Source organism: Choristoneura fumiferana, chromosome 20, assembly GCF_025370935.1.
Source record: "Choristoneura fumiferana chromosome 20, NRCan_CFum_1, whole genome shotgun sequence".
Lineage (NCBI taxonomy): Eukaryota > Metazoa > Arthropoda > Insecta > Lepidoptera > Tortricidae > Choristoneura > Choristoneura fumiferana.
The window spans coordinates 9753627-9775932 of record NC_133491.1 but is presented as its reverse complement, the minus strand read 5'-3'; the positions used below and the strand labels follow the sequence as shown (position 1 = coordinate 9775932).

General features: G+C 38.1%; 3 protein-coding genes across 3 annotated transcripts in view; 2 read left to right on the top strand and 1 right to left on the bottom strand.

The window, feature by feature from the left end:
• Positions 1 to 13978, top strand: part of LOC141439294 (uncharacterized) — a 190223-nt gene extending 176245 nt beyond the window's left edge. The window contains exons 10-12 of the mRNA XM_074103552.1: positions 11296 to 11616; positions 12456 to 13069; positions 13338 to 13978. Of these exons, the coding sequence (XP_073959653.1) occupies positions 11296 to 11616; positions 12456 to 13069; positions 13338 to 13384 (982 nt within the window). The 3' untranslated portion in view covers positions 13385 to 13978. The remainder of the gene's footprint in view (positions 1 to 11295; positions 11617 to 12455; positions 13070 to 13337) is intronic.
• A 65-nt stretch (positions 13979 to 14043) lies between these two features.
• Positions 14044 to 17255, bottom strand: LOC141438925 (mediator of RNA polymerase II transcription subunit 24-like). Its single transcript, XM_074102998.1, has one exon. The coding sequence runs from the start codon at positions 16991 to 16993 to the stop codon at positions 14048 to 14050; it is 2946 nt and encodes a 981-aa protein (XP_073959099.1). The 5' UTR covers positions 16994 to 17255; the 3' UTR covers positions 14044 to 14047.
• A 616-nt stretch (positions 17256 to 17871) lies between these two features.
• LOC141439136 (tRNA (adenine(58)-N(1))-methyltransferase catalytic subunit TRMT61A-like) lies at positions 17872 to 21583 on the top strand. Its single transcript, XM_074103286.1, is given in 5 exon segments — positions 17872 to 18176; positions 19400 to 19556; positions 20815 to 20826; positions 20829 to 20956; positions 21446 to 21583. Coding segments are annotated over 5 exon segments (630 nt in total). The 5' UTR covers positions 17872 to 17981.
• Positions 21584 to 22306: the final 723 nt, after the last annotated feature.

The following is a 22306-nucleotide window of genomic DNA, read 5'->3' as shown; positions in this document are numbered from 1 at the left end:
ATAGCGTTTATTTGTATGGCCAGCAATAAATTGGAATGAACGTGAACATTTTTGCATAATTGTAACGTGTGATTCTGTCAAATCAATCCATCGTGTTCATCGTGAATGAGTGATTTTATGAGGGCGGCTCCCATTGAACTTGATTCATCGAGAACTTGTTGTAATTTTAGTTGCTGTGAAATTATTTTGACTTGTGTGCTTGGAAATGCCAATGGATTTATTTGGTCACATAAATTATGTTTTTACTTGCTTTATTATGAAGTCTGTATCGACTCGTGTATTAATTGACCTGTAGATTTGTAGTAACCATTCAAAATTGTCAAAATGTCTATAAATTTTGATCAACTAGGTACAAAAGTACAACTAGGATGTTAATGTCGCTCGGCACTCGCCATTTTTTTTAATTTTCCTGAAAATTTTAATGAGAAGAAAAAAGACAACCGATGTTTTGTTTCAAGTTATAATTATGTTTAACAATAAGCATTAAATTAATAAAACTACCTATCCTAAACTTAAAATACTTAAAATAAAATAAAACCTAAAACTAAAACAAATTACTTAAAGAGTAGCCCTTTGGCAAGGTCCCGAAGATGCTGACAGGGTTTCCTCTTTGAATAGAAATGTTTTAAGTTCTATAGATTTTCAAAACTTACAGTTAAGCTTTAAACTCTGAGGTTTAGCGAAATCACGTGTAAAGGTAAAGTGTAGTTAGATAGTACATGTAAGCCTTCGCTAAGAGAGATTTACCATCAGACTGCGAACGTCCGCAGGAACCCATTATGATCACGGTCTTAGTAATGTACGGTACGGCAAACAGTAATTATGAATTAACCAATAATTGGAGATAAATTTATACGTTAACAAAAGGAATTTTGTTTGCTTGGCGGTGTTAAAATTCTTGGAGAACCGAAGGACTGGAATGCAGCGATGTCTGAGGCTATTGATGATAAACGAATGAGGTATAAGTAGGTAGGTACTAGGTATATACTGAAGGTCAAATATATCTTTACCCTTTAGGCCTTTAGTACCTTGTCACTGTATGCCTTCTATCAATTTTATAGAAAAATTTAAACAAGAAGTGACGGCGACGAGATAGTCAAGTGTAATCATGTCTACTACACACATAGAATTTATATTTTTACAAGAAAGATCTTGTACCTATAGCCTAAGCAGGAAATTATTACCGCTTTTTTGCTTTATACAAACGTTTTCATGTAGGTATACTTATTATAAGATGTGACACAAAATGGTCAGCTACCAAGATCCATTAAAACCATGAAACGCTAGGATCTGCATGGAATTTTTACTTACCAATAATTTCAAATGTTGATTTACAACCGAAAAACAGTTGTTTTTTGCTGATGAAACCTACTTAACTTACAATGCAGGGCCATAAAGTACAGTGACCCTAGCTACTAAAATACACCGATTAATTTTCCAACTAAGCCAGCCCAGCCCAACCTAGAGGCAACCTAAAGTACCTCGAAATAAGTGACAAATGACTGTGTTTAAAAACCCGTACTCAGTGAACTAATTGGCTTAAACGCCGTGCCATTAAATCGACAGGCCAGTGCCAGCCCACAGCGAGGCAGACTTTGAGAAATGACCGTCATAACTTAACGCGGTCACTTACTAAACTTCCCTATTGAGATATCAATACTAGATGACGTCCAGGGATGTTGGCTCGTAACCGCAGCCCTTACTATCGGGTGGATATTTAGTTCGCGTTAGGCATGAGACTTATGCGTTACTAGGAACTCGGAGGCGTATTTAAATATTTGGCGGCCCGGACCAGTTAGCTTTGTCACCTCATTAAGTAACGATAAAGTATTTAATTTAAGAAAAAAAGCCCTCGCAGCCTGCCGCCCCAGGCCATGCCCCCTTGGCCCTAGGGTAAATACAGACACCCCTGTAGCAACTTGTATAGTTATTTCATTATTTAGGCACTTTATCCAGAGTTGGTTGGTGCTAAATAAACTATTTTGTAGGTCGGTTTTAATTCTGATTTAATAGTAATTTTTCACAGCTTATATACCACAGGGCGCGTGTACCTGACCGTCCGAATAGATAAATGATTTATCTAGATATATGCCCTATCGGCTGTAGTAAGAAGACGCTATTAGCTTGTGTGGTTTGACTGAACTGTTTTATAATTGGAATTTCCGACTCAAAATTGTAGTCGCCTTTGATTCGGTACACTATGAACATCGAACAATATACATTGATCTTACAGAAACATTTGGTAATCAGGATTAAATAATCTCAATGTAGTTTCGACTTTAAATCAATCAGGGTCGAGCGCAATATTCGACCCCTACCAATTTAAATATATTTACACATAGGTACGGTCAATGACTTTAATCCCTGACCTATCACGGAACAATTTCACAGTAAACGTCGTAGTGACATCGCATTAGTCCACAAGAAAAATCGTAATTACTTTTCCTTTGAAAAGGTTCCGTGGTGGGCTAGGAATTCAAATCCTTGACCGTACATACAACTAAGTAAAGAACAATCGCTTACAAAACACTATCGCTTCTCATCGTGTTAAAACGAAGCGAAATAGCATCGGGAACCCGTGGTGGGGTGGCCTGCGAATAAATATTGTAAGGAGGTGATTTATTGAGTTAGAGCGCGGCCTGCAAACCGATCGGCCGGCCGATGTTGCTATCCGATGGTTTGAAATATGCCCGCAGAGCGCTATTGTTGTGATGTGAGAAACTGTGTTTAACAAGCGCCAGCGCTGATCGATGGTGGCGTTCCCGCTTTAATCCCACCACTATTTTATAGCAGAATACACTAAAACCTGGCTAATTTCGTGAGACGCGGGGTGTAATTTCGTTGATTATGTAGCTCAGATTAGGGTAATGGTTTAGTTTCGTTTTTGTAGCTGGTTGAAATGCTGTTGGTTTCGTTGGTTTAATAAACAAATCGCCATAATATAACAGGCTATGTGGGATGTGGGTAAAAGCTTGGTACATTTGATACATCGACCGATAAGGTTAGTGACATTTTTAAGCGCCTGTCAAATGTCATAGGGTGATAACATCAAAGAGCCGAGAGTTCGACTGAAGAAGACAACAATTCTGTGACAAAAAAATTCAATCAACTGTAACATTCTATTTTACATTGAGTTTTTTTAGTGAAAAAGATTTTAGACGGGTGGGATTCGAGCCCGCAGCTCCTGTGGCTTTACACGCTAGAGGTGTCCTACCATTTAGACCACCGGGAAGTCCGACCTACCAACCGAAAATCTTAATTGCTTGCTTGCATACGCCATGAATGGCGTCAATTTTTAATTGCTTTGGAATCAGTGAATAGTCAACTACATCGGTAAATAAGTAACGTCACAGCTTGCCATTGTCATACAAAATCTTACGAATCATGTTTTAACACCTTATAAAATGTATGTCAATTAATTAAGGGTATCAAATAATCTACTCTTTTTAAATACGAGGAACTAGGGACCTAATTGGTCCCTTCAAAGTTTTATACATTAATAAACAGTCTAAGTTAGCTACCGCCAACGAAATCAATATCCGACACGCACAAGCCTTAGGTGCTCATTAAGCGGGCACACTTTGTACTAACAATGTTATTAGCCCTATAAACCAGCATGACTAAGAGGCAATTCATCTGAAACGCCAGTAGGCGCTATAGAGATTGTAAATCTAAATTAATTTCAATGCACGAGTGGGTGACAACCCAGCTGACCTAAACAATCAAGTATAAAGGGCGGGACTATGTGGCCCTTAGGCGCTTAGGTTTTAAGCTTGAGCTGTGGTACAAATTGGAAACATAAACTGTCTCTACCCTCGGGACAAAAACTGAAATTCCGAGAGAGTTCCTTCTAAGGAATGTCCTAATATTGCAAATTATTTGATTAAGTAGATGAAATTAAAAATACAATACAATACAATACAAATATTCTTTATTGATCACCAAAAGCAGTACAGAGACATTACAAAAATAGAAAAAATCAGGTAGACAATAGGCGGTAAACCGAAGTATTTAATCATAAAGTCCTCCGTTAATACTTTAGCGTTTGGTACGAGGCTTTGTACATACGTGTAGGTTAGGAACACCCTAAACAACACGTTCTGTTAATCTTCGTCCAGACGGTAGAGACACGTGTACCTAATTGTATCCTGTCGTTGACCGATCGTAAGATCCGTCAGATTATGAAATACCTTGTTAAATCACGAAACGCCGCCTGTTTATGATTTGGCCAGAAAACAACGCCTTATCGTTTAAAAACTCATCTTTGTACGATTTGCCTTGTGCCGTTTAGCCATATCGATTAGGTAATAAATAGGATACTATAACCCTGTAATCCCGAAGATTAAATTGTAGTTTTTATGCCTACTATAAGTTTTTTTTTTATGTTATAGTCAACCAAAACTTGCCGCATTAGTATAAGGAACCCACTGCGCGTGGCCCGACACGCACTTTGCCAGTATTTTTTGCAAAAGTTGCCACCGGCTATTGAGGACAAAGGGCTTATTAAAGGTTTAATAGACAGTCGTACGTGCTACATTGAAATGCACTCACTTAGGCAACAAAGTTGCAACGAATGTCTGTTTAGTTATTCATTGGTAGATCTTAGAAGAGTTATCCTTACCCGACTAAATAATAGAGATGATAATTATGATAAGGAAATATGGCTTTGCAAATTTAAAACAAACTGCAATAAGTGCAGAAATTAATTGTAGACAACTTTAATTTTGTATGTGTTATAACTCTGTGCTTTTCTGTTATGAAATAAATAACTGCGTCGCTTTTTAAGTAATTAAGTAATTGACAAAGAACTGAAAATAGTTCGATTAGTAAAAAAAAGCAAATTAAACAGATTAAAATAGATAGGTACCTACCTAGTCATTTTTACTTCTACCAATCTACACAGATACATATTTTTAAAAGCTAAAATGAACACAATTTTTATTAAGTACACTGGATTGCTCTTGAATAAAGTGCGAGTTTTGGTTTTGGCCGAAACTGAAACCCAAACCGAAGTCCGGTTTCGGTTGCAAGTACTAATTACGGTCGGACACTAGTAATAGTTTTAGGGAGCTGACTTAAGCTATGCTCCAAAAAATCGCCACCTCTTAAACGCTTGTGGCCCAAAATTCACCCTGAAGCTTATAAATCCGCGCGCGCGGCGGCATTGTCCACGCGATTGCGTCATTTGTCACGTCATGCTCTTGCGCTCACCTACTCATGTTACTTCGTGCTTTCCACTGACAAATACTGTTTGTGCTTCAATGAATGAGCCTGGATTATGAGCCTGGATTAAATAGAAGCTTAATTTAAAAAGGCCGCCCGTGATGAAGCTAGCTAGGGATCTGGATCTGATTGCATGTTATCGAGTACCACATGGGAGCAATTGTAGGCATTTAACTACTGAAAAGTTGCGTAAAAACAGTCTGCCTTCATCCCAATGACCGGGTTGATAGGAACAACCATATACTAATGAATTGCTTGATACGCTTCAGCGTGAAAGGAATCAGACCGGCCCCCCAGCCCACAAAGTCGTTACAGACCTCCCTCATAAAGACCATCCGGAGGGATTTTTGGTAAAAATTGCATCATAGAGTACCCGAGCGAGAAAAACTGCTAATAGTGTCAAGCAATCTGTTCAAGTGAAATTATCAAAATAATCATAAAAAATATTGTAGGTATCTAAAAACTAAACTTACAAAAGCAGGCAACTGTCTCAAATTTGGTAGGTACACTGTTTTTAAAGTTGGCAATCCCTAAGGTGCGCTAAGCAACCGAGTTGCTATAGATTGGCTATTAGAGTTCGCGGGGACACATTCAGTTATCAGTTCTGATAGATTTGCCGCCATAAATAATACACCTAGTTAGGGAAGGTTTATACGTATTAGTCCACGGGGATTATAAAGTTGGCAGACGTCAGGCATTAAGTAGCGCGTCCAGTGAGGAAGCGTAGGGACGCGATAGTAAGTAACTATTACAAATAGTCGTCGTTGTCATCTCGGCCTGCATCCCACTGCTGGCACAGGCTTACTTTCAGAATAAGAATTAAATGCCTTAACAAAAAAGTCTGGTATTATTGATATGCTTTAGTTTTAATCAAATATAATAAACAAGGCAAGCTGTTGGAAAAACTAATAAGAAATATATCTAGTGAGTTTTTGGTGTTTTAAATGTTTATTGGTATATTGGTAGGTTTTTGCAGGTGGTAGGACCTTGTGCAAGGTCCGCCCGGATTGCTACCACCATCTTGCTCGCTTATCCTGCCGTGAAGCAACAGTGCTTGTACTGTTGTGTTTCAGCGTGGAGAGTAAGACAGCCGGTGAAATTACTGGCACTTGAGGTGTCCCATCTAGGCCTCTAGGTTGGCAACGCATCTGAAATACCCCTGCCTGGTGTTGCAGATGTTTATGGGCGGTGGTGATCTCTTACCATCAGGAGACCTACTTGCTCGTTTGCCATCCAGTCGAATAAAATATATATATAATACACGTATGCACAACAAAGTAATTACATAGGATTATCACAGCACAGATATTAGTCTGGTTTACACTTACGTGTGAAGAAATAAAAAGGAAAAGAGAGGGAATTCAGCTCTGCAAAGCGTTATATACTGAACCCATTCGTCATTCCGTTCAGAGTGAACAGAATGTACTTGCGACTGGCTCAACCAATCAGTGGCCCGATCTTCGCTAGAAGACCGGGTCACTGTGGCCACCATAGACACACGTAAATGATTCGGCATCCAGGCTTTCTGCCCGGGAGTGAGTGGCGTTTCAGACGCCACAAGCTCTTTACATGAATTTATTGTTCGTTAAATTCAAATTTCAGAAAACTTAAAAATTTCGCAATTTTAGAATTTTTCCTTTTAATGTTGATTCGGGCTATCATGATCGTTTGTCATAGACCAAACGTTTATTTGAGCCATGATAGCCTAGTTGGACTACCATGGCCTTCATTTATCGCACTCTTGGTGAAGTTTCTTGCGATTTCCGAAAGCGCTGCGCTGGTAAAAATGACATGTCTAAGAGCCCTTTTCGGCTTGCTTACAGAATACTTAATTGTTTCGATTTTTGATCTTTTTAATGCGTAGCGATAAACGGCATGGACGGACCCCTTATCAAATACAGTGAACGACAACAAATTGTCAACATGTCGGCCGCCTACGTCATGTCGTGGAGATTTATGCGTTCGGCCGCGGACGCACAAATTGGCGGGAAGCGTACGACGGATACGCTGCCAGCGTTCCCGTAAATCGGTTATGCATAACAAGGTGGGATTATAGAAAAACTACCATACTTGGAGTCGTTTTACGGACGAAGAAAGTTGTTTTATATGCGTTTGGCTTTAAAAATATCTTGATTTTTTTGTATTAATTTGGTACGATGAAACTGATATTAATGCAAGGTTATAATTAATGCAAGTACGTAGGATATCTTACTTTTTAGTTGCCTAATAGAATTAGATAACATTATTATAAATGTGGCTATACCGTACCAGGGTGCATGATACTGTAAGACTTATTAGAATAAGGCCTTATGTATTTTATGTTTTTTGCCAAATAAATAAATACTAAATACTATAATATTAGGCACAATTTATTAATATTTAAATACTCAGAGACTTTACTCTGTAAGTAAGACAGATTTACTTACGATGTGCGACCCAATACTTTCCTACTACGAGAATAAAAATAACGAAAAAAAAACCTAACTTTTAAAATATTAATTTTTGAATTTCAGTATCTGGAAGCGAAAACAGCCAAGTGTAAATAATTGAAAGCCTTTAAGGTCAAGTTCATTAATGCAGAACGTGTGTTTACATCGCGGCCGCTTATCCGCGCCCTTTGATTCGGCGCTATCTCTTTCCTAATGCGAATGCTAAAGCGATTTGTCGCCGTCCAACACATATCTAAACTTTGATGTACTGTCGCTGGAAAAAGTCGTTTAATTGTCTAATTAACTTTTTAACACATGTGTTGTTGGCACTTAGGTAGGTAGGTAAATACCTACTAATTGCTACTTGCTGCAATAAACTGAATCTCGATCTAGTGTTAAGCTCCATTTGGTAGTGTTAAAATGTATGGAACTTTCAAGCTTAGATTTTATTTTCCAGCAAGTGGCCATGAGTCTTACCTACGTACTACTGCTACCTACTCTAGGAATAGACACTTCAAATATCCCCTATACTAAAACACTTAAATAGCTACCAATTTCAGTTACATGTAAATAAGACTTTTTCCTAACATATTTTTCGATAGTTTTGTACCTATTTGTTACATTTTAGCATTCGGACATCAAAACGATAGGTACTGTAAAGTTTGAAACTTAAATAATATAAGCATTCCAATTTAAATAGTCGTTTATTACCTGTCAGATTTTCAACCCACTCTCATCAGGTGCTGATCGTAAATTGTAAACCTCCTCAGACCTCCTAGCTGCAGATACCTACTTAATCTAATTTAATTATAGAGAGAAGTTAAAACATAGTACAGATTTACTTACAATGGAAATTAAGCAATTTTATTTTTGTAGGCACCTAGTTACAATGCGTTGATTAATCGAAACTAAAAACAACGATGCAGGCTCTCTCTCGCATTACCAAAATCAGAGAGCGCTTTGAATTCACAAAACCATGACCAATGACCATGGCCCAAAACCCAATATTTTAAGTACTTGATTATTTCAGTGTTTTCTCACTAACACTGTTCTATGCGACGATACCTATATAGGTCCAGGGCTGAGTCCAACTATGTGACATTTCCCGGCAACCACTATCGCAAAGGTTGGCTTACTCAAACGCTGGTTCAGCGCGCTAAAGGTTAACCGAGGTCCCTACGAATTTAATACTACCTTTCCGCGGGAACACAGTATTATTGTTTGTTTGATTTTAATTCATTGCCTATAAAATTGTGGGGTTATCTTGGTTTTGTTGAGCTTCTGTTTTGTTTTGTTGATCGTGTTGTTTTAGTGCCATCTACATTTCGAATTCATAGTGCTATGCAAGTGCTAGGTAACTTTGTCTCAGATGGGTCAGTATTCTAACTGCAGTGGGAATATGTAACCCTTAATTTGACAAAAAATAAAAAGTTTGTGATTCAAGCCTCGTCGTCATTTTTGAGTCCTAAAAATTCTGTGTATAAAAAAAACAAAAAGCAAGCTTTAAATTAGCTTACTTTTTTCTAGTTAAATACTCAAAGCTACAGAGCGATGTATTGTATGGCTACCTACTCAATAAATAAGTACGCATCACGTTATAATAATGTAGTTTTTTATAATATAAATAATTAATAAGCCGTGATGGTGACCGCGTGGTTTGACCTATGGCCTCTCAAGCAGAGGACCGTGCGTTCAAACTTTGAAATTGAGCACAAGCTTTACGGTGAAGGAAAACATCGTGAGGAAACCTTCACAAACCTGCAAAGCAAATGGTGTGTGTGAAGTTCCCAATCCGCACTGGGCCCGCGTGGGAACTACGGCCCAAGCTCTTTCATTCTGAGAGGAGGCCTGTGCCCAGCATTGGGACGTTTAAGGCATAAGTATTGATTTTTTTATGGATTCGTTGCTGGATAATTCAACGCGAGAATCAGCTAGTCCGAAAAAGTACTATTTTTGTGGATTCTGCTAAATATAAATTGTATTCCAAATTAATTAACCCAATCAATAAAAAGTAAAAATAGTATTATAACGAACGCAAATTGAATGAACTTGGATCTACAATATTGATATACATACGAGTACACCTAAACTATTTTTTAACCGACTTCAAAAAAGGAGGAGGTTCTCAATTCGAGTGTATGTTTTTTACACGTTTATGTTTACTACAACTATGACTTAGGCGTCAAACTAATGTTGCTGCAGATAGATGCTGTGATGATTGCGGTTGAACTTATAAATAAGACCATAAATGCATTACAAAGTCTTGAAATCCCCGGTATTTTAATATAAACATTAAACTTTAGTGGAGCTCATTCCCAGTTCCCACTAATGGCCAAACCATGTAAAACGCACTGATGGAGGAATTCTTTCCCACATTCACATTATCTCAGTTGAAATTACTTCAAATGCATTAAATAGCTTTATTATGTCCTTATATTTTCGCTCTATTTTCTGCATGAACGGCGACAAAGGATCTGATAGTTATTAAAAGGGATACCTGCTGAGCTGGCAACGTCGCATTTTTGTTAGTTTTATCCGATTATTCCATAAAAATTTAATGAAAATTAATAATGCTGTCTGATAGAACCCTTCTTAATATATAAGTTAATGTGTCTACTCCAATAATTATTCGTTATAGACTTTTATTTTCTTTAAAAACCGGTCATAAACATTAATTCGTTTTTAAGGAATTTCATTCAATTTTAATGAAATAATAGAAAAAAACTAACAAAAATGCAACGTTGCCAGCTCAGCAGATATAAACCCTCTTAAGCGTCTATCAATAAATTGGTACTAAGGTGGAGGTTACTTTATACTCGTATACCTACCTAAGTACAGACAAATTATTTAATAAATCTCTTTTTTTTAAGTAACTAGCTGTTGCCAGCGGGACTACTTATGTCCGCGTAGAATCCGTTTATCGCTATCCCGCGCATGAACTATGCAATTTTCCGGGATAAAAACTATCCTATGTCCTTCCCCGGGGCACAAACTATCTGTACCTACACCGAATTTCACCGATGCAGAGGTTAAGACCAGATGAAGTAAAAACAAACAGACTTACAAACTTTCGCATTTATAATATTAGACTGACGACATCGTGAGAGTTGCGGGAAACTGGTGGATGCAAGTGGCGAGTTGTCGTTCATTGTGGCGTTATAAGGGGGAGGCGTTTGTTCAGCATTGAACGTCTTCCGGCTGATGATGATGATGAATATTAGTGGTACTTTAGAAATTTAACATAGACAATGAACTATACAATAACTGCTCACCCGTGTGTATGTCAAATGTGTGTTCATGCAGCTCTTGCGCCTCCACACTGTAAGAACACACAGCACACGCAAATGTACACGCGACGCGCATCACACAAACCCAACTACCTGTCAACATTAGCACACTCCGCTAACGCGTTTCGAACTCAACCAGAGATGTAAGGTAATGATGAGAGAGGTGGTGATAGTTTGTGTGATGTGTTCTTATTACAGTGTATTACTTAGTACGGAGTAGCTGCATGAACAGACTTGGTTACATAGACGCAGGTAGCTATCGTAAGGTGGCGGGTGAACAAAGTAATTGTTGATTGATATGGACATTATTGATGTGTAACGCCTGAATCAGTTTAACATAGTTATTTCTTCCACAGCGAGGAGGAAGCAACAGTCATGAAAGCAAATCCATGGCTCTACCACTACTACGCCGTACAGTCAAAACTCCATTACGGCTTGGCCTACGAAGCAGCGACGAGGATGTACGGGCCTCCACCGCCCGATCTTCAAGTGTACCCTCCAGCGATGCAGTACGCGCCAGCACCTCCCGTCTGTATAAATGGAAGTCAAGTCATGATGCCCAACACTGGGCTGCAGCCCCATATACCGCATGTGCCTCATCTCACTCCGATGCATTATGCCTATGAGAGAGCCGACAATGGGCCTGTGGATTACTCGGTGTCATTGCAGGATAACAGGTATTATATTTGATGGTTTCTCCAGCTAAGTACCTATTTTATCTATAAAAAAGCTCACTGTGCTACCTTCGTAACTTTGCCTAAGTAAATATTTGTGCCCAGTTTCGAAATCAAGATACTTAGTAGTAAAAGATTATTTTGCAAATATAAATAGTCAACTAAGAACCCTTAAATTGTAGTTTTGCCATGTCTGTCCGTCTGTCTCTATGTCTGTCTGTCCGCAGCTTAGCTAAGAGACCGTTAGTACTAGAAAGCTGTTATATCAGTCACGCCGACAAAGTGGTAAAATAAAAAACAAAACTATTTTTTTAGGGTAAGTACCTACCTCCCATAGACGTAAGTGGGGGTGATTTTATTTGGTAGTAAATATATCAAATTTACAAGGAAAATTATAGCAGCTAAGATTGTTTGAGAATTATTAGTACTTTAAGAGTAAATAGCAACCAAAGTTATAATACATACCTAAACTTGGAAGATTCCGTACACAATACGAAATCCTTAGAAAAATATTACTTGATGTTTTCGTAAGGCTACGGAACCCTATCCTGGGTGTGTTCGACACGCTCTTGGCCGGTTTTTTATCCTACCGGCGCTTTCAGGAAGTCAACCGTCACAAAAAAGTGTCCTGCAAGAAACTAGGCATAAGGTTTCATTCAATCACTATCGATTACGTAGGTACCTGCCAAGTAATTCAAAAGCTACAACCAGATATCAATTAGCCGTGAATACCTACACCTATGTACTCTTTCTTTATTTACAGTAATTTTGATATAGTTGATATTGTCCCCTAATTTACCCAATAACTATATCACATGTTTAACATTAGCTTCTTGTTCCAGGTACCACACAGTCAGAATAGAAGATACTAGGATCCAATCTAATGCAAAACGGAAAGGAAAAAACTCTGAAGAGAAACCCAACACTCCTGTTCCAAACATGTCTCCACGGTGTACACCTTCCACAGTCACATCAGGAGGAGAAACTTTAGTAGCCGTAACAGGGTCCATAGCAAGCAGAAGACCAGGGTCCAAAAACTTTAATATATCCGAAACAGAAATGGTAGATCAGTGGAATCCTAGTCCGACGTGGTCTGAATCGGCGCTCCAAAAAGTTCCCGACGTCTGCCATCAAGACTTGAGTCCATACGTAACGACCACACCCCCGACGCCGTCTGGCACTCCGTCGGCTTACTCACAGAACTATAGTCACGCCTTCGTGTTCGATTGGTCGCCAGAGCAATATGTTCCTCATACTATTAATAGATGTAACACAGTAACAACAGAAAGTTCCTATCAGCAGAGTTGGAATAGGAGTCAGAGGGCATCGTTCGCGAGCACCGACACAGTCGACGAAAACTGCAATCCTAATAGATTAAGCTTACAAATGAGGGTCAGTAATCCACCGCCAGCGTATAACGCAACGAGGGAAGGAGAGGTTCTAAGAAGGCAAATTGGTGAGCGAAAATTGATTTCATAAAACAAATATATTTTTATTTATGTAGCTTGCATTCAAAATTTAATTAAAAATCTGACTTTGTCATTCATTGTTCATTTTTTGTTTTTCTCCTTCTAACCTGTACCTATAATTTCCAAGCAAGTGTTCAGGGTCTCCACAAAGTTTTTAATATGTTTGACCTAACGCTTTAATTAAATAGTTGATCAACTTTTCCTATCAGCTGTATTTCTATTCATGGACTAATGTATTTGTTTGTCTTGTTTTAGATCGTCCACATCCTGATTCGCCAGATGCCAAGAAGCCTGCTTTATAACTAAAGTGTAGCTTGTTTTATTTCTATTTAAATTAGTTCAATACTATGTTACCCTATTTTAATAAATTTTATTATTATTTAGACAAAAGCTCTGGAACTCTCCTGTGATCTTTGTAGCGTAAGAATTTTTATCATGCTAGGCAGACTGTATATTCCATAGAAATAAGAAACTTGTACAAATTACTCTCATAATATAAGTTTTACCTTAATTAAATTCCTTCACATGCAATGTGATAGTGTGTATACGATGTACATAATGCGACGTTAATTTAATCGTGATTAGATTTTTCTTTTATTTAATTTGGTAAGTCAATGCCTTAAAAGGAGGTCTACTTTTTAGTAAGTAATAAAAGTAATGTTCGTTGTTATTGAGCCCTGGTGCATGCTAGCATCTCTATGTGATCTAAATCCGTCCAGAACTAGATGTGTAAAGTTACAGTTAGTTAATTATACAAAGCTTGAATTTTTTTTCCAAGAAGATGGAGGAAATTCTTCTATAAAAAATTGTAAAGAATATTGAAGTCTAGTTTTAATTTATAATCGCTACATTGTTGAATTGAGTTTGGAAAAGTAAAGATTTTACTATTTTAAAAAGTTTATTTTATTTACTCCTATATTACATTACATCATCGATTCCTCAAAATAGACTAAATAACTAAACAGTTATTCAGGTCTTAATTTCATATTTCGCAGCAGACATAGATCTCTAGCAGTGTCTTTCCTACCATAAGGGGTAGACAAATCATGCAGTCTTAAAATTAAATTAATGTTGAAACTGTCTGGCAGTGCTTTTATTAGTGTGGGCACCAGTTCACTTGGCATCTTTTGCAGAACTATCTGAGCTCTCTCTTCACCACACTGCACCACATATATTAAAAACTCCAAAATAAATTGTGTTTGTGGAGTCACATCACCATTTTTGCCAGCCAAGTGAGAAAAAGTTTTAAACAGTGTGTCCAAAGCAGATCCCAATGGCTCTTTCAAATTTATTCCAGATACATTTTGTGCTTGGGAATAATACATAGCATTGCCATCAACACTATTATCATTGAGTCTTCTTACTTTGCTAGAAGAAACCATTGCATCCAAATCATCATTATCATCATGACGCCTTTTCCTCGTATTTTGGATTTTAGTCAAATTACTGTGCTCAAGTGCAGCATAGACACAGTATACAGCCATTTTGGCTAAAGTTGCTGATTGAGGCTCAACCAATTCGTCACACAACTTAGAATTATACAAGTATTGAGGTAACACATGCAATAACATGGCTTCTGTGCACTTTTCAATATTCAAATGAAACATAGCAAGAACTATATCCACTGACCTGTCAAGATCTTCCTGGTACCGAAATTTCAAGGTCTCTTTTACCAAATTTGTGACAAACCACACAGGACCTGCTGCATACAAAAGGCTTTCAATAATATTAGTGGCATCAATATGAAGGTAGCCTCTGGTTTTCACATCTTCCCAGGCAGATTGTAATTGCTCTAAAATCGGTTCTCGCGATATAATCGTGTGGGGTAAAGTCATAGTCTTACTTTTTGGTACTGATGGAGGATGGATGTCATATTGCATCTTCCTTATGATTTGGCACATTAAAATTGCGCGTTCCTTGAAATTATCAATTTGTGCCAGTTCCACTTCACTAGGAGAGGTGAGGAACTGTTGAATCATATTTATAGGTTTCAAGAAAGCATCTTGGTGTACAACATCAATGTATGCACAAAGCCAAACTGTAGCACAGACAGCTAAAGATGCCATTTTTTGCCTCAAAGAGTCCAACATCCTTTTTACATCAACAGCAGACAAGGAACCTTGTTCCCAAGCAAATAATACTTCTTTGACAGTCCTACTCACATTCATGCATAGTTCATGAGGTTTCAAATTAGTATTTTTAAAATCAAAGTCAGGAGCACTCAGGTGATGAATAAAGATGTCAACAACTGATGAATCACATTTCTGAAGCATTTGGTCAGGAGATTTGTGGGCTCCTTTTTGAGGCATACATTCCCTTACCCATTTCTCAAAGAAAGAATCACCGTTTTCTTCCAAAACAGCTTCAACACCATAATCTTGCACTATTGAGCAGAGAATCAAGAATGAAATGTCAAATATGTACACCTTGGACTGAGATGCACCTTTTTCACTAGCAGCCAGTAAGGCAAACTCATTGAATCTGATAAGTCTGGAAACAAATAACTTCAGTTTTCCCTCTACAGCTGCAACTGCTAATATTGTGACCAAAGAAGTCCCTCCAACAATTTGGCAAAGCATAGCATATAGTTGTTCCTGCATTTTATGGAAGTCACCGCTCATTGTCTTCAGTATCCCAGCCAAAGTTGGTTCAGCTCGGGTAATGAAAGAAGGAACTGATCCCTGCAACCCTGTAGGCTCTAATTTCTGCAATTTAAGCTCTTTATTATCTCGTTTTTGGCTAAAGTATGACAAGTGCTGTTCGGTCACAACATTCAGTTTAACTAATGGCTCCAAAAGGGACACAATACTGTTACATGAATTTTTTGTGTCAACAATATCTAACAGAGGAGTTGATTGCAGCAGCTTTTCAAATGCTTCAATAACCTCCAATGAATATTCTTCTTCCTTATTAGTAGTGCCACAATTATTATGAAGGTAATGTATAACCTGAGGTATTTTGAGAAATGTGAAAGCTGCCCAGAGTGCTTGTTTTGAAGCATCTTTACTAGAATCATTCAATGAGATGAAGCAGGCCCTGATGAGTTCACAATACAGACGTCCAAGAGAGTATCCTTTAATTCTCTTTATCATAAGCAATTGAGTAGACAGTTGCTGCATATCAGCACTAGGGTTGGCCAAAAGATCTATAGCAATTAATGCTTGCAAACAATGGGTGACAGGCTCAGGTTTAACATTTAATGGAGCTATTTTATCAATATCCAAATTGCAAATCTTTTGTAATGTCTCATGAATAGCAACCGGGGCTTTGAATTGTGTGTTCATCATCATAAAAGCTGTGATCTCTTGGCACTTTTTTGTGACCTCATTGTATTCATCTGGGTCATTTTGCTTTGCCAAATAAAACATTGCAAGTAGAAAATCAGTGTTCACAATGGAATTCAGTAACGCTGTAGATTTTTCCAAAAGTTCTTGGCTCTGAACATGGTTTGAAGATGGATATTTGCTCAAAGAGTAATGGTAAACTTGCAAAAGCCACAGTATTGTTGATGAGACAGCATTGGCAAACACTTCTTCCTCTAACTTACCACGGCAAGTGATACTGTCCAGAAAACGTTCTAAAAACTCCAAAAGACTCAAGATGCAGTGAGGTTTGTGGAATGCATCAAATTTTGAAATTCTCTGCAGTACAGCCGCGTAAGAGACTAAATGTGAAGCTAAAGAATGCTTAAGGTATGATATTACTAACTGGTTAGCTCCACATCCAACCATGGCCTGCTGAAGTATACAATCCGCCAGGTTGTAGAGATCTCCACTGACTCCACGGGGTATTATAGTCTTGATGTTGATACCCCATTGTATGTCGGTCCATCGCTCTCGCCAGGCTTTCAGTATTAGTGCCTTTAGGGAACTTGTTTTGCTGTTATTTTTCGATGTCTCCATTTTCACCATTTTAAAAGTCGGTGAATTAAATCAGAATTGGTGTTGTCACGTATCGTTCACTTCTCATTTTCCACTCAAAACACTTTATTTAATTCATGAAATACAGAAAAAAAGGACAAGCTTACTGACGTTGCTCGCTGTGCAATTTTTCGTTACGGGGGTCCGGTTAGTGTACGACCCCGTACTTGTCAATGTCAACCCAGAGTAAACGACAATAATGTACGCTCTGATATTTCAACACCCTTACGGCAAGTACACGAGGGTTTGTAATTCATTAATAATGTTAATGTAGACATTAATTCCGGGTTGACAAATACTGTTCTCATGTCAGTTTCTATTGGCGAGTACACAATAAACAGGTCTGTATTTCCGTGTCGATACTATCCGGACCGGGAAAGAGTGTGTCAACCTGTCACCCGATATGAGGTCTATTTCTACAATGGAGACTTTAAATATATCAACGTAAAACGTTCCGTTTCATTCACCAAAGCAACACATCCGTCATTGTTCAGATCATGTAATAATGTAATTACCCTTTATTAGGACAAAAACATAAGCAGATAAATATTAAAAAAGTGAATCAAAAACGATTTAGTAAAAAAGCTATGTTCTCTGTGTAAATAAAATATTTATGTTCGTTCATGCATCAGATATCGATTCCGTTTTATAGAGTAGGAACGCAAAAACTGAAATAGATGTTCAGGCGTTTCTCACTATTAACCAGACACATTCTCACAACTCAAAATGGAATCAAAATGCTGTCGGGTTCTTAAATATATTACGAACATTACTAACGTCAAAAATTCAACTATCATTTGTAAGCTGGAACTTATTATATTAAAAAAAAAACCTTTTTTTTTACTGAAAAATGTATGACCAAGTTGACATTTCATTTCCAAAACGTCAAAACCACATGGTTTTCACCGGTGCGACAGCGACAAGTACTTGATGTTTACAAACTTTGTCCAAGAAAATTCAGTTAGTTACTAACTCAAAAATGAGTTTCCGAAATTACAAAGATAAAATTGACGAAGGAGATACTGTGATCTTATACTTAAGTAATAATGTACACGCTATAGATGTGAAACCTGAAATAAAAAATAAAAAAGGAGAAATGGTAGAGAATGTTTTCCAAACTACATTTGGTGCTTTGAAGGTTAAAAACCTTATCGGAGTAGAATATGGAAGCAAGGTAAATCTTTTTCTTTGTCATATACCATTTTACTTGACCGCCAAGGGTTATATTTTTCAGTATAGTACTTTTCGGATAGGATGGGTACGGTTGGGTTGTGTGTGACAATGTAAATTCGAATCGATTTATTGCGATTCTCGATTAAATATGCTAAGGGTGTGTAATCAATTTCATTAGTGATAATTTATATTTTTAACTAGTTTTTGCCTGAGACTTCACCCGCGTAGCAAGTGTTTTTGCTTGTCTATCGGTATCTCACAAACCATGCGGTCTTCTTGGCACTATATCAAAACTAATAACGGTAAAAAAAATAACAAAAACCGTAATAATAAAATGGAATAATAAAGTAACAGTTCAAAACATCAAACAATACGAAACACTTGATACAAAGATTCATTTAAGGACCTTCACTCTCATACTAATTGACAGACGTTGCAATTGAAATAGAGTTATGTGTTACGCGATGTAACTTGACGAGATTAAAATTTATCTTTTTAGTTTTAAAACACAAAATATATATAATTAAGTGATTTCTGTTTATGTTTGGTTTTGATTAAGTCAGCACGGAATGCTGACAGGATCTGGGTTCGATTCCCAGTGCTGGTCTCTTTTTCTGGTTTTTTCTGTGCATCCATGTCTCAGTTTGTATTTTCGATATGATTTCTGTTTATTATTACAAATCTTTTAAGCTATAGAGATAATTTTTTTTGTTCCTTTGGGAATTCAAGTATATTATTGGCCTGAAACATTCATGGCGTGGAATGGAAAAAACTTAAATGTCACCGTACCCATCCTATCTGAAAAGTGCTATAGTAGGAAAGTGCAATTTCAATTTGTTTTCAGCATTAAAGTTCTGTGATTATGAAACAATACAATACAATACAAATATTCTTTATTGCACACCATAAAGCAGTACAAAAACTTATAATATAAACACTTAGATCATATAAACATGGGAACTAAATAGAATAGGTACTACATTTAAGTCTCATCTGTTTTAATAAACACAAATTCTGCTGACTTAAGTCATCATTATCATCATCATAATATTTAAGAGCCTAGCTCTTGTCCTTGTCAGTGGAGTAATCACCATTCTGCACGCCTTCTGCCAATGCTTTGAGCCCCTGATAAAAAAAAAAAAAACAAAAAGATAGCCTATAATTGAGTTATTTAGACCTGCTTCCTAAGTATACCAGAGGTTAACCAACATTTTTTTTTGACAGGTAGAGCTATCAAAAGGCTGGGGTCACGTCTTGCAGCCAACTCCTGAGCTGTGGTCTGTCACTCTGCCCCATCGCACACAGATCATTTACACGCCTGACATCAGTATGATATTGATGCAGCTTGACTTGGTCCCAGGCTGTTCGGTTATTGAAGCTGGTATGTATTGCCTTTTTCAGGGTCGGTTTAGAGGTGTGGAGGCTTGGGGCCACAGAGGAGTGGGGACCCATAAACTATTTTCCAAATAAAATGAGCAGTATAATTATGTTTGCATAAACATAATATCATTATGTTATTTAATAGTATAATTATGTTTGAAAGGAAAAGTTGTTTACAATAGTACACTAACAATAGTTTACTTGTCGGAATTTGAAAAAAAAACTGAAGTTTCTATTGTGGGGGCCTTTCTTTTATGGAGGCCATGGGGCTGTAGCCCCGGTTGCCCTACCCTAAATCCGGCCTTGAAATACATTGCTGTCTGTAAGAAAACTACAAATTTCTTGCACAGTGTGAAGATGGCTTTAGTACAGAGGTCCCCATACTTTTGATTTCATAGATCTTGCCATATCTTTCGCTTTGAAAAAGACTCCCTCTTACTTAATGTTGTATACTTGGGCGAATAAAACTCGGAAACACACTTTTTCCCAGAGTTGAGGTCAAGCTGGTTCAACTATTTGTACCTGAAAACCCTCACATAGCAGGTTTCATCAAAAAATTAAAATAAATATACAAGAATCGCTTCTTTAAAGATATTAGATTTATGTAGATAGATAGATAAAGAACTTTAAAATGTTATTATAACGGGTAACTCACGTCTTAAACCGAGTTTAGCTCGACATGTTTGGGCTATTTCGTAGCCCTTCCTCTCAGGAGCATACGAACCGGCGGCTGCCGCAACACGCACACTACGCGCCACCGCTCTGCTCGCACGACTGTCCACGAAACTAACACCGGCGCACAACTACCCGCATTTTATTTTATTTAAAATTGCATTGCATTTTATTTTTATTTATTTTTGTATTTTTTTATTTCGCATTTTTATCGTCGGTAGTTGTGCGCCGGTGTTAGTTTCGTCGGACAGTCGTGCGAGCAGAGCGGTGGCGCGTAGTGTGCGTGTTGCGGCAGCCGCCGTTCGCGTGCTCCTGAGAGGAAGGGCTACGAAATAGCCCGAAACACGTCGAGCTAAACTCGGTTTAAGACGTGAGTTATCCGTTATAATATTTAATATGAGTGAGTCTCACGGTAGTTTCATGTTCATAAAGAACTTTATTCACAAACATGCCATGACAAATTCTGCTGATTAAAAAAATACAAAAAGAATTAAATTTGACACGGATCCGTGTCTTAGCATACGAGGGGTTAAATATCTAGATTATATTTATATGACTGCATATCTAGCAACCATCCAATACCCCAGGCACTGGGAGCGGGTCCTAACCCATGCTCTAATACGACGGGTGCGGCCGCGCGGCCACGTCTACACATTTGACTTCCATGAGCACCGCGCGAACATCGCGCGCGACGAGTTCGAGGCGCATGGGCTAGCGGAGTTTGTCACTGTGAGTTACCTTTTTGCTTTCAGTTAAATCGTCATCATCATCTCGACCTATAAACGTCCCACTGCAGAACACATGCCTCCTATCAGAATGAGAGGGCTTGGGCCGTAGTTCCCACGCGGGTCCAATGCGGATTGGGAACTTCACACACACACCATTGAAACCAATCTAGGTGGTGTGTGCAGGTTTCCTTACGATGTTTCCTTCACTGTAAAGCTCATGGTAAATTTAAAATATAATTCTAGACATAAATTTCGAAAAACTCAAAGGTGTTAGCCTAAGTTCGAAACTTGGAATCCACGACCCGCTGCTTGAGGGGTCATATGACAAAATTTTATGCTACCACAACTTTAGATGAATACAAGAATCGAATTAATTTTGATTAAAAAAAAATCTATCTATCTTAGCCATAAATAATTCCCACATAAATGAAATTGCAATCAATAGCTGCATTTAAATCTGATTCCAAAATAAACTTAATTCTAATTTCAGGCTAAACACAGGGATGTCCTTGAAGAAGGCTTTGGTGACGACCTTGATGGTAAAGCTGATGCAGTATTCTTGGACCTTCCAAGTCCTTGGGCTGGTGTGCCTCACGCTGCTGTTGCTATAAAAGAAGATGGTGAGTAATTTTCTTTTCTATTACTTACAGGTAAGATAGGTACTTAAAACTAGGTTGTCTGAATACAATACAATAACTTTGTTGTACACCACGTAGAAAACAGTTATTATCATCATCATCAGCCGGAAGACGTCCACTGCGAACAAAGGGCTCCCCCTTAGAATGCCACAATGAACGACAACGCGCCACTTGCATCCACCGATTTGCCGCTACTCTCACGATGTCGTCAGTCCACCTGGTGGGAGGCCTGGCTGCCAAGCCAACGCTTCGTCTTCCGGTTCGAGATCGCCACTCGAGGACTTTTCTCCCACAACTGCTATCTGTTCTTCGTTTGAGCGATGTGGTGTGTGATTCGATGTGTGTGTCGGTGACTAGTTCTTCGACGAGTTTCCGTATTCCGGATTCTATCGCGCAAAGAAACCCCAAGTATAGCTCTCTCCATAGCTCGTTGCGTGACTCTGAGCCTCTCAACTCTCAACAGTCAAGAAAACAGTAAAAAGGAGAAAATATGAAAGTGTCACCATGCAGTCTGTCTTTTAATTTAGATACACCAAGTATACGCCCACGTTGGCATACCTACGCTAATCTAAATGGCTCCAAAAAATATGATACAGTTTTCGCCTATGACAGCTACTTAGACCACTTTTGGTATACTAATAGATCATTGCAGCTTGAGACTTGTCATGACTGATTTGACCTTGGCAAACATGCAAGCACACAAACAAAAAGTA

What these genes read in the sequence shown, in the direction of transcription:
- LOC141438925 (XM_074102998.1), bottom strand. Translation starts at nt 16,993, where the DNA reads ATGGTGAAAATGGAGACATCGAAAAATAACAGCAAAACAAGTTCCCTA.